We start from the raw sequence: 12,853 nt of genomic DNA, 5'->3' as shown, positions 1-12,853 counted from the left end.
TATAAAAAGGCGAGGAGAGCTTCATCTTATTTCAATGCTGAAAAAGGAATCGTCCATAGATGTTGCCTTAGACAAAATGATTCTAGTTTTTGAGGACGTCTGTTCGAGTCTAGCAATCTCTGAATGTGTCTCACAGGGCGGGGCACATTCTAAAACTCCGAAGTATAGGAAGAATTTGTTCAAAAAGAGTTGCAAACTAGCAAAAAGGCTCCTGTTCCGTCCAGACATTGATTCCCACACTGGACGGGATTTAGATAATTTTGACCAGAGCACTAGGTGAAAACCTTGATAGCTCTCTGAGATGGAGAGCACCTAGTACATGGGCTTCAATTTGTTAGACCTATCTTAAGGCCTCCGGTTATAACCCTAATCAGGGCATACGAGAAATATTTTACAATAGAGACGAATTGGCGGACGGTTATCTCTACTCCTCAAGAGCACAACTCGACTTCAGTTGTATACTACTTACTGGGCTTACCTCAAGACAGCCGTACCTACATGCAATTCGGGGTCACTCTCTATGTCTATCAAACGCAATTGAATAGATCACTACTTCCAATAATCTAATTCCTCACGAATGATGGGACAGCACACGCAATGTATATTAAATACAAATATTTTCACTTTATTTACTAACCTATTCGCTAATCAGAATGCACATATCGGCGGTCTAACTCTAGCAAAAGGTTTAGTTAGGAAGGGGCAAACAAGTGAACAGAGGGGGTTACACTTACTGGTTGTGCGGCCTTTTTGGTCAATGGCGAATCGTGGAATACGTCCGTTTGTCTGGGATGAAAGTTCCACTCGAACAAGGCGTGCCACAAGGGTGATCGTTGACTCTGCTCCGGCGATCCACAGCAAACCTCTGGACTCCTCCAAACTGCTCAATGATGCCCAACTCTTCGTGGATGAAAATCAAATCCCTCAAGCAACTATCTTGCAATTAGCAACTTGGGATGCTGTCCAATGCTCTCTTCTCGCTTCGAGAGGTATATCGTGACTCCTCGATCATCGGTCCGGGGTTAGCCCCCTTGCGCTTCCTTGACCCTTTTTCTTGCATTCATTGCACTGATTGGATTTTCATCATCGCTTTTCTTGTCATTGCTTGATGCATCTTTGTTGCAGTGTCGGATGCAGCACTGTTTCTTGTCAGTGAGTTGAGTCCATGTCTCCCCTCTTGTTCGTCAAGCAATGCAAGCTGAAGATTATGGTTTTTCTCCCCCGCTTGTCCACCCCTGTTTCGTGCGATCATTCTTCCCCTCTGTCCAAATCGTTGAATGTGTATGGAACAGCTCCAGAGCACTTTGAATCTAGTAGTTGTGGCTAGCCTACAAAGAAAGTTGGATTTAATCCAAGGTAGAATTACGGCCTCCATTGAGACAAATCAGTTGAACAAGGAAAGTAGAGTTGTTCAATAGGTGAGGTCGAATCCGAAGGCGTTTTTCTCTTATGCAAACTCTAAGAGAAAGATCAAACACCCTGTAGGGCCTTTTGAGGTCGATGGGGAAGCCATAGACAATGTAGGGACTATGGCCAACATAATTGGAGATCAGTTCTCTAGTGTGTTTTCAACTCCACTGAGTTTAGGAGCAACAATCCATTGCTATATTGATGAGTTTTTTGGGACTGGCAAGGCTTGTCAAGCTGAGCATTTAGATGATCTTGTAGTCACAGATCAGGATGCTTTAGAGGCCATTAAGGACTTGAGACTCTCGAGCTACCCTGGCCCTGATGGAGTGACATCTCAGTTTCTGATGAGATGCTCTCAGGTTCTTGCTCCTGTTTTCTCGTACTTGATGCGTTGCATCTTGGACCAGTGCAAGTTCCCCTCTTCTCTGAAGGTAGCTCATGTTGTTCCAATTTTCAAAGGGGGTTATTAGTCTCTCCCCTGTAACTACAGGCTAATTTCTCTCACTTCGAATATTGCGAAGGTGTTTGAGAAGATCATGAAGTTCAAACTTGTTGAATTTCTTGATATTCATGAAGTCCTTCCTCCTGGCCAGCATGGGTTCCGAGCACATTTTAGCACGGTTACCCAACTAATTGAACACATTGAGCAGGTTATTGAGGGACTGGAGAGCCATGAATCAGTCGATGGTGCCACTAGCCGTGACAAAATTGGTCGATGAATCAGGAGGACCAGCCATCAATGACGAGATACTTCCACGCGGAATTAAAGAAATAGACGCCCCGGAATCCACGAGAAAACGGGTCTTCGATATTGCATCCGAAACAGAGAAGGGTCCAAGGAATTTGTTGCAAGTGTACGCAATCCAGAGGTGGAAGAAGAAAGAATGGCTGCCGACGAGCAAACGACAGGACGACAGCCTCCGACTAGGTTTTTGAACGGTCTTCACGGGGATCAAGGGGTGGACCGGTATACTTGGACGGATCCAGGCAACGATATGCCTTATTTCCATACTTGCGATGCAAATGGCACAAGAACGGAGGCCGACGCTTGGTCACTGACGAGACCAAGTTCAGCACATGCTCGTACAAACGGTCCAACGGATCATCCAAATGAGTGGCCTGCGAAGCCCGCATTTGGCAGGGAAACGCGCGAAGAAGCTTGTCTTTGAACAGGTACTCCTTGACGTCGTCTACCTGATCCAGAAGTGACATGGCCTGAGCATACAACTCGGCCATGGGCATGGAGTCTGGTATCAAATCCAAAAATAACGACACTCGTTGGTATGGTTTGACGGCAAACACCGTGAATAAGTCGGACTTCAAGGTCGTGTAGGGATCCGGGTCATCCGGCTTCGGAAAGAGCACCGAGCTCGGGATCCTCGAAATGATATCGCTCCCCAATATTGATATGACACGGTCAAACTTGGTGGAGGAGGACGAAATGCCCCGGAGACGGAACTAGGCCTCGGACAAAAGAAACCATTTTGTTGGCTCATGACGCCAAAAGGCGGGGAGCTTGACGGCCACGGCCGAAGACAACCCTGACGATGAAATTGGTTTTGAATCGTCGCTCGCCATCTTTAAAAGTAGTTGAACTCAGGGTCACCAATGTACCAATGTTGGTCAGCTAGAAAACAGCTAAACCCCCACAAGGCATTCGTCTAAATCAAACATATTTTGTCTTAAGTGTTGGTTATTATGTCGTCCTGAAATTTGCCGTCAAAGAGAATCAGATCTAAGCACTTTCAGACACAACTAAAACAATCAAGGACAATAAGGAATCAACTTATTCATGATCACGAACACACAAAAATTGGCAGTGCTACACTGAATTGACAATATTTTTAATTTTCCATCAAATATGCGAAAACCATGAGATTTAATTCCACCCAAATTTGATCACTTTTGAGTGGTACAGCAACTCAATATTTTGCATACATCTTTCTCCACAACCCCTTAATTTCACTGGAATATTCGCTTCCATTGAGAGCACAATATGAGTAAGACTCGGTTGGGGCAGAGAGACCTTTAACTAACCTTTGCTAAATTTTTGTGAGTTCGTTATCATGAATAAGTTGAATCCTTAGTGTCCTCGATTGTTTTAGTTGGGTCACAGATCGAAGTGCATATTTTATGACCTCATGTTTGAAAGAGTTGCAGTATTTGCCCCATTCAACCAATGGAGGAGTTGCTGAAGGTGACACTAACGCCTTTTCGGTTCAATGGACAAACCGTGCACTAGAAACAAAACCATTCGAGGGACAAATAGATTATATATAGATCACAACGATTTGTCCACAAAGAGCGCTCATTCCTTGCTAAGAGTAATGGCAAAAAAATGAACAACTCAAGAAAAGTTCAGTTGGTTTCAGGAAATGGTTACATATTTAATCATTCGATTTTTTGGGTAGTTTGGGCATGGGTTATTAACAATTTTCAACGTTTCCATCCCTGAAAGTGGTCAAGACGCTGGTTGTTTTTGGATTAGTTATGGTTCCTCCGTTGCTTTAGATAGATTGATTGGCGATGAACATCACAATTTTTGCAAAAATACTTCTGCTCTCAGGAGGAATGCAGTCATTTGTCGAAACATTCTTTTCCTGAAATTGGGTATAAATTGACGTATTGCCGCGAGTTTTAAGGATCGTTTCCTTTTTTCTTTGACACACGCTTTCCATGGAAACAAATTCAGAAAACCACGATTCTTCAACGACATGAGGAAAGTCATTGATGAGGATTTCTTGAAAAAGCCGACATAGTTTTTCTTCCCATATTAACGAAATTAATGGCCGATGCAACTCTTGCGATGAAGGATGGACATTATCAAACAAATATATCAGCTCGTGTCGCAAATGGGTGACATCTGTTCGCTCAGGGTTGATTTTTGCCTGAAAAAAATTACATTTAGTGAGTCAATATTTTTCCCTTTTTGAAAACCTTATCAACAGTTTATGTTACCGTATTTTCGGATGGGTACTCCGGAATTTCACATGAAATGAGAAAATCATTCAATGGCGAATTCACTTCTAGACAGAGCCATTTCAGAAATTGATCAATCCGATTCGGCTGTTGGAATTGCGCATCAATACCATAAGATTTCAAAATGTCTTTGGCAAGATGAAACGTATTCCTAGATTGAAGGAAAAAGAGCATATACTGATTGATCGGGGTCGTAAGAGTACTTTGTGATTATGGTCAAAATAGTTGTTTTTAGTTAGGAAAATCGGCCAAAATAAGTTCCGAAAACGTCAATGTAAGTTTTAAAAATATGAAAGAAGGTTTCCATTGGTTTGGATATTCATGTATTAGTGTGGTATTTATGGTAAAAATTGCATTATTCATTTTTTTCACGATCTTCATGCGTTTTGCCCTCAATCTGGTTTGTTGTGCCTACAAGGATTTGCTGTTCTTGGATGAGGCTCTCCTCTTACCAACGGTTTGAGGGTGGACACCGAAAGGCTCACCCACTTCCTTGGCCCCTTGCAGGTCTTCAGCAGGCCCTTAGTTTTGGTTCTGACTTCAAGATTGCTTTCATTTGTATTTTAGAACATTTTTTTGGTGGCAGATGGTGGAATGTTTTGCCTTTAGGCTAAAATTAGATCATTTGCAGTATGACACTGTTGTATGTGTTCAACACTTCCTCTTAATGAAGGCTTGCGGTTTAATTTCAAACAAAGCTTTGAGGGGAGACAATCATTGCCCCCAATTTTTTTTACGCCCACCCTGTTTTCTCCTAAATTTTACCAAAACCCCTCACTTTTTCTGCAAATCCTCGGTTTTAGGTTATGTTATGGTTCAAATTCATGAAATAGGTTTTTTGCCCCCAAAATGATCAAAATAGTTGAAAACTGTTGAACGCATATTATGAAAACTCCCTTCGTTTTAAAGGCAAAAAATATGACCCCCTCAACTTCAAGTGAGTGAAAGCATAGTAGAAAATAATTGTCAATATGTAAGGAGGTTGTTACCTAACCCATTATGTGCCAACAGTGCCCTCACTCTTTACTATTGTAAGGACCCTTCAACTGATTTGTTGAGAACATCTGCATTTGCTTGTAGTTTTAAGTGGAACTACAGTAGATCAGTGTTCGTCAGTAGGAGCCAGTCCTGCCCGTAAGAATCATTGAATTAACCGATTTTGAGCATCATTTTAACATGATCATTGCTTTTATCATCATTTTTAAAGTTCATTTAAAGCGACTTTGTTCATGTTATGTGAACATTACGGTCGCAGTTAAAATCATCCAAAATCGTTTTGAGTCACAAAAAAGGTATCGGTGTATAAAGCTAACACATAGAAAATGCTTGAATATTTTCCTGATGTTTGGTTATATCGCAGAGTACCTGAACATGTTTTTATTTTAAACTCATCGCAAAAAATCAAAAGCTCAAATTTTACTCGAAACAACCTCATGATTACGCTTTCATAGAAGAGTAATTAACATTATGTACTTGTAATCAAACATTAGTCATTACTAAACTACGACGAAGTATGTTGTTTTCACGTCCAGCAGAAATTGCAGAAGTGGAGGGTTCGTATGTGCGAAAGAGCTGAACAGAGTCATTGAGAAGAAAACCGGTTACTGCAACCATATCGAATTTCTGCTCGACTTACGAACAACATTTTTTGTCGGAGTCTAGTCATTACCCGACAAAAAGATACTCCTTGAGGATCTCCATCCGAAACTCGTCGTATGATTCGTTGTCCAATTGTTTCTTGTCAAAAATGTACTTATGCAGTTTGAATTCTTCGCGGATGCGAGACCAAACCGAAAACAGTCGGTGGAAGTCGAATCCCCTTGTAACATCAAGCTTGCAATGATGGCAATGAATTATCTCGGCCATCAAAACATTCTTCCAGTTACGCCATCCTTGTAAATCGGGTATGGATATTTTCACGATTTCCAGGTTGTCCCAATGAATCGGGAAATTCATAGAATGATCAGCTGGGAGAGGGCGACCGTTCAAATTGATGCATATGCTCGTTTTCCATTCGTTTGAAAGCTTCAGCCAAAGAAGTAGAGGGAAATCATTGACCTTTTTAGTAGAGGTTTTTGGGACCACAATGATGAATTGTTTGATCGATGAGACTTGACTCAATTTTTCGGGCGAGCCTAGGCTTTCAAAATCGTTGCAATAGTTTACGTAAGTAGTTCCGGGATCGGGTTTCGGTTGAAGTTTTGAATAATATTTGATCGGTAAATTGGTGAAATCCGAGGCACGCAAGTTGGGAGCGGGAATTTTCACCTAAAAAAGAGCGCATGATATGATTTAGTACTTCAAAGGCCATAAATCATGAATGTTTGTAACGAAAAGGCAGAGGCTCGAATGAATTCAGTAAAGTGAAAATCAAATATGTTAAAAGAAACCTTTTCATCACAAGCATCATGAAATTCGTTGTCTTATGTAATTGCTTTTCTGTAAGAGGTCAAAAAAAAAACATTGGAGTTGTTTTATTGGGCATTTATTGCAATAACCAAATTCTCTTCGACTGACACACTGGGTAATCTGACTACTTTTGTACTGGAGCACAGTTATTACTATGTGCCATAGCTTAGAAACTAATTCAAATCAATATCGTGTTTAATTTTGCCTCTTAAACGCTGCAATAGCATGCAGTTTGTTGGGGGGTCATGTACTCCCAAGTCCAAGCGCATTTAGTTTAAAAAGTAGAATTTAATCGTTCGACATAATGGATCAAGTAATACATTTTGGTGATGCGTATATTGCTGGAATGTTATGCTAAGTCCAAGAACTGTTGGAAAATGTCTCTAGTATAAAAGCTTGATTTATGGTAATTAGCATAAAACATGGAGACACTTCCCGCTAAGGGGGTGCTACAGTGTGGTTGAGTAAAACATGGAATTGACTTTGGGAAATCGCATTTGGCCTAATTTGAATTTATCAAATTTTTGCTCAATGCTTGGTCAAAGTAACAACCGATTGGTAAAGCCTGTCAAGGATCTCATGAACATTGCGATGTGACTTAACTACAGGAGTATTTGGAAGTGAAGCAGACTTTGGTTGAGTTTTTGTTTGATTTCAAGTAAATTGAGCAAAACTTTATGTGTTAGTAGGGCTCAGTTTGGGCCACAAGGCCATGCTCACCCAAAAATGGTCCCCAAATAACAAGGCCACCAGCTTAGAAAATGATTGCAGTGTTTATCTGAAATCATAAACCAGAATCAGAAATTTGTCCACCAAGTAATGACTGGAATTCCGTGTTTTGTTCCGCCACTCAATAGCCGACATTTTCTGAGAGCTTCTAGTGGTATATTTAGACCTAAAACGCGCGATTTTGTGCAACCCATGCTACATAATACATTTAAGAGTCTGTTTTAGTAAATAATGTTCTCTCTTTTTCTAAATTAACTTTAAACGTTAAAAGAAAAAAATGAATTAACCATCAACATTCAGGTAAATCAAAAAACAAACAAATTGTCTTTAAAATCAGCAAAATATTGGACAAAACTTGCCTAAACACATTTATAGAAGAAAATGAACAAGAACCAATGAGGAACTTGAACTGATCATTAAGGAAATTAAAGTATGAAATAAGCAAAAAAGGACATTCAACATATCAGAAATCAGAATATATGGCATGGACAATTGATAATCTTGTTTTAATCCACACATTTTGACCAATGTCATGAATTCTATTCAACAAAATGCCATGATCTACTTTATCCAAGGCCTTGGCAAAATCAAGATAGACATCATCAACTGACTCGTTTCTTTCCGGTCCCTCAATGACCTGCTCTAAATGCTCGATCAGTTGGGTAACCGAGCTAAAATGTGCTCGAAACCCGTGCTGGCTAGGAGGAAGGACTTCATTGACCTCAAGAAACTCAACAAGTTTGGACTTCTTGATCTTCTCAAACACATTTGCAATATTCGAAGTGAGAGAAATCGGCCTATAATTACTGGGGAGCGACTTATCTCCCCCTTTGAAACTTGGAACAATATGGAAAAATATGGAACAAAAAACAATGAACTAGCTTCAGAGAAGAGGGGAACTTGCCCTGGTCCAAGATGCAACGCATCAAGTACGAGAAAACAGGAGCAAGAACCTGTGAGCATCTCATCAGAAACTGCGATGTTACACCATCAGGACCAGGATAACTTGAAAGAATCAAGTCCTTGATGGCCTCTAATGCATCTTGATCTGTGACTGCAAGATCATCTAGACGCTCAATTTGGCTTACCTTGTCAATCTCAACAGACTCATCTTTAGAGCAATGAGCTGTTGCTTCTGAACTCAGTGGGGTTGAAAACACACTAGAGAACTGATCTGCAAGCATGTTAGCCATAGTCTTTACATTGCTAATGGCTTCCCCATCAACCTCAAAAGGCCCAACGGAGTGTTTCATTTTTCTCTTAGAGTTCGCATAAGAGAAAAAAAGCCTTCGGATTCGACCTGACGTCCTGAACCACCTTACTCTCAGTTTGTAACTGGTCATATTCGATGGAGGCCTTAACCTTACCCTGAACTACGTCCAACTTCTTTTGAAGACTAGCCACAATCACTGGATTCGAAGTGCCCTTCAGTGTTTTTGCTAGTTTGCAACCCTTTTTGAACAAAGTCTTCCTTTATTTTGGAATTTTTGTCCGTGTACCACCTTTCGGAACATACTCAGAGATTGCTAGACTGGTGCAAACTTCCTTAAAAACTGAAACTAATTTATCAATGGCTGCATCTATGGACGATTCCTGTTCCAGAATTGAAATCAGGTCAAGTTCTTCTAATCTCTCTATGATCAACGGCCAATGTTCATCTTTGAATTTGAACTTAGCCAGACCGACCTTTTTGGCCGGTCTTACTCTAGAGTACACCGGCTTTTGGGTAATGGTCGACCCTATCTCAAGAACACGATGATATGACAGATTACTAGGAGTCACATCGACATACTGGATCAGGGTCATTGGAAAAGACCAAATCCAGAAGGTTATTTGCTCTAGTGGCTACACCATTATGTTTGGAGAAATTGCGCAAGATCGCAAATTCTTCCAGCTTTTCGAACGACTGAGATGTCGATTTCGAAATGGGAATATACCCATCCGAACTAGCCTCCTCTTCTACAACGCTAGCCGGAAAATTGAAGTCCCCTACAAAGAAAACTCTCGAGCACACTTCCTTATCCAACACATTTCCAGTGAATTGGAGAGCTGACGTAAAAGTGCTTGCTGAGCAAGAAGGGGGTCTATACATTGTTACAATAGACAGATCAAGCCCTCGGATGTGATAAGCTAAGACCTCTACTTCTCCATTCGACATTTGTACATGACTAATGTGCAAATCATTCCTAACATATAGGCATACGTCCCCATGTGGGAATATGGAATTATCAGGGCGTATCCTATCACAACGAACTAAGTTGAATTCAACTATGGTTAGTTCTTCATCTAAGTCCCCTGGCCGAAGCCAGGTTTCTGTTATAGAGGTGAATGAAATCTCTCTCTCAACGGCTAGTTCTTCTAAGATCTTAACTTTTGTGCTGTCTTTTTTTGAAATCGGACAATGCACGTTCAAATATAGCCCCTTTACGGACCTCTCTTTTGACGGACCAAGTTCACAAGGTCTTGGACCATCCTCTCCAAGCGTAAAAAATCCCTCTTATCAACAAAGCTACGTTCTACTGGAGGCAATGCATGAGCTAATGGGGATGGTTGGGTTTGAGGAATGGGTTGGGCAGCTACATTTGAATAGGAACGTATTTTGGGAATAGGGGTGGGGCAAGGAATATTAGGGAGGAGAGTTTTTATAGGAATAGGGGTGGATTGGGTATTTGAAGGAAGAGGAGGGAATTGGGAGAGAGGGTGGGGGGTAGGAGGAGAGGGAGGGAGGAAGCTAAATGGGTTAAGGAAGGGGGGTGGGGTGGGATTAGGTTTAGGAATAGGGTCAGCTCTAAAACTACGAAACTGAGCTATCCTATTTCTCGGCTTTCTTTGCGTCCCTTCAACATGGACGGAGGTACACCGTACATTAAAGCATGTCTTAAGTCTCATGGACTGACGGCACATGTACGGGTGAAAAAAAGGACAATCTACCTTTGAACATCCCTTCTTACTATTGTACTTCTCAAGGCCGAACTTGAGAAGTTTTTGACACCATGTAGCGTGGTCAAACTGGCAGCCTTTTCCTGCATCAGGACAAGGCCGCTTTTGATAAACAAGACAGACTATTTCCTCTACAACTGTCTTTGCCTGCTCTTTTTCAAGAGGAGCTGCTACTTCAACCTCTATATTGGTCAAATCAGTCGACTTTTTAACTTCTGGGTGAGCCTGTTCTTCAAGCAGCACCCAGATTTCATTGACCCAAGCCTCTAAAATAAAGGGCTTATTGACTACGGAAGGATCCTTCCCTGCTAAGACCAAGTCCAAACATTGTCTAGCCTCTTTGCTGACTTTTCCAAAAACAGCTTCCATCATGAATGCAGGAGTAACTATCAATGAGCAGAAAAATCAAGAGACCAAGAAAAAGAAGAAAACTAAAAAAGCTGTGCAATCTTGTCCTGAGATGCAGGACAACGAAGGAAAATAGGAATGAACTACTTAACATCAAACTTAATATACAAATCTAAGATGGAGATAGCAAACATGGCGTAAGGGACAGAGAAAAGCAAGGAATCAAGAACATATGTAAATTAGGAAAACAACACAAAAACACAGAAATAAACTCAACAAACTGGTCTAATACAAGATGAAATCAATACACTAATGAACAATAAATTCTAATCGTCAAGGACCAATACAATCAAACTGAAGAAATACACATAACGATTTGAAACTAGAAATACTACACTACAAATCAGAGAGAAAATGTTAAAGGTAACCATAAATGAGCAATAAACTTATAAGGTTTTAAAGTAATTACGTCTTATCAAAGAGCCGTGAAAAACCAAACCTAATTGAGTGAATGAATGGCAATTCCCATTCATTCACCCACACACAAACACCACGAACACCACACGTGCACAGCAACCAAGAAGCAACAGAGGAAGTCACACCTTGGTTCGAAATTCCTGGGAGATAAGAACAGCAACAAAAATGCGACTGTTCTCAACGAGGTGTAAAACAGGAATGAGGTTTGATCTGGAACGCTCCTTAAAAATCTCTCCAAATTTTCGATCTAGCTTGAATTCACAAGGGGCTTGAACGTGCTCTCAAAACGCACATAAAGCCTCCGCAATCACTAGAATTGACCTTCAAACCCGGGTTAGGACAAAGCTCATGGATGCTTTTGAAAACGTGCAATATCAGATACCTTTCGTATCTCCTCTGAACACTGTACAGTCCCAACTTTTCTAACCTCTCCCAATACGAGAGTTGTGATGTTCTTCGTGAAACACCTTTGGACAGGTTCGACGTTTTGCAAACCTGCTGAACTCATTGGTGCCCAAATGGGTGAAGAATATTCAAAATGTGGCTGAACAACCGACTTGAACAGAGTTAGCATCGTGAAGCTATCTCTGGACTTAAACGTTCGATGTTTCCAACCACACTTTTGAAAAGCTTTACCCACCTTTAACTGGATGTGCTCATTGACCTTTCCATTATTTTGGAGGACTACACCTAAATCTTTCATAGATGAGACCTGCTCAATATCTTTACCTCTATCATCTACAATTGGAGTATTCAAAGACGTTGACCCAAGGGTCATTGAGCGGGATTTGGTAATTTTTTGTACTTTTTGGAGGTGCCAGACTCAAGAAAAATTAGATAGACAGATGATAGAAGTATATGAAGAAATAAAGAGACAACCCCAGGATTTCCCATAAGACATTCGGTTTGGTTTCATGGGAATTCTATCCTCGCTACACGCAGGGCAATGACCAGATCATTGGGTTTGTCCTACCCCGGGCTTCCAGACCCTGAGGCCCCAAATCTCATCTAAGGACCTTCTTTCTCATTAGGCTCAATTGGAATGTTAGTGTGAGAGCCACTTTATACTTTTTTTCAACATTTGTCTAAGCATTCACTTGTGATTAGGAGTTATGTCAGTTAACAGGCGGATTCATTGCTTTCGCGACAGGTTAAAATCGAGCTCCGAGCTTGATCATTGGTAAATATTTTGAAAGTAGTGGGAATGAATAAGAAGGAAGTCGTTGATACCAAGAGAGTCGAGCGAAAGGCAACTTAAAATAAACCTGGACATCCCGTTTAATTTTGTGAGAGAAAGAATTCAGGGTGGTTTTCACGGTTTCGTTTTTACAATTGAACATAAGTGCGAGCTTATTCACTTCAACTAAATCTTCCAACTTAAGTAATTTCCATTCTCTAAAAATCGGGCTAATACCTGGTTTGCAAAAGTCTTGAGACCTCGGTGCAAAAAAAGATACGCTTGTGATTGGTCAGGATGCAATTGAACACCAGGAATATTTGAAACAAATCAGTTGTTCTTAGTTTCAAGAATTCTATTGGTGAATTTGCCCACCCTGCACCC

General features: G+C 40.9%; 1 protein-coding gene across 7 annotated transcripts in view; it reads right to left on the bottom strand.

Annotated features, from left to right (window-relative positions):
- Positions 1–3,772: 3,772 nt before the first annotated feature.
- The window catches only part of LOC131891886 (uncharacterized), a 13,316-nt gene continuing 4,235 nt past the window's right edge, over positions 3,773–12,853 (bottom strand). For 2 of the 7 annotated variants that reach the window (XM_059241571.1, XM_059241572.1), the window contains exons 3-5: positions 6,059–6,657; positions 4,369–4,540; positions 3,773–4,298 (exon numbers count right to left, since the gene is read on the bottom strand). In XM_059241571.1, the coding sequence (XP_059097554.1) occupies positions 3,918–4,298; positions 4,369–4,540; positions 6,059–6,657 (1,152 nt within the window). In that variant the 3' untranslated portion in view covers positions 3,773–3,917. Of the gene's footprint in view, positions 4,299–4,368; positions 4,541–6,058; positions 6,658–7,518; positions 7,577–11,284; positions 11,509–12,853 lie in introns of those variants that run through there. The other 5 variants (XR_009374487.1, XR_009374486.1, XR_009374485.1 and 2 more) reach the window with 5 other exon arrangements.

The sequence above is a fragment of the Tigriopus californicus genome, chromosome 12 (assembly GCF_007210705.1).
Source record: "Tigriopus californicus strain San Diego chromosome 12, Tcal_SD_v2.1, whole genome shotgun sequence".
Lineage (NCBI taxonomy): Eukaryota > Metazoa > Arthropoda > Copepoda > Harpacticoida > Harpacticidae > Tigriopus > Tigriopus californicus.
Note: the sequence above shows the minus strand (reverse complement) of the source record. Positions and strands in the feature narration are given on the sequence as shown.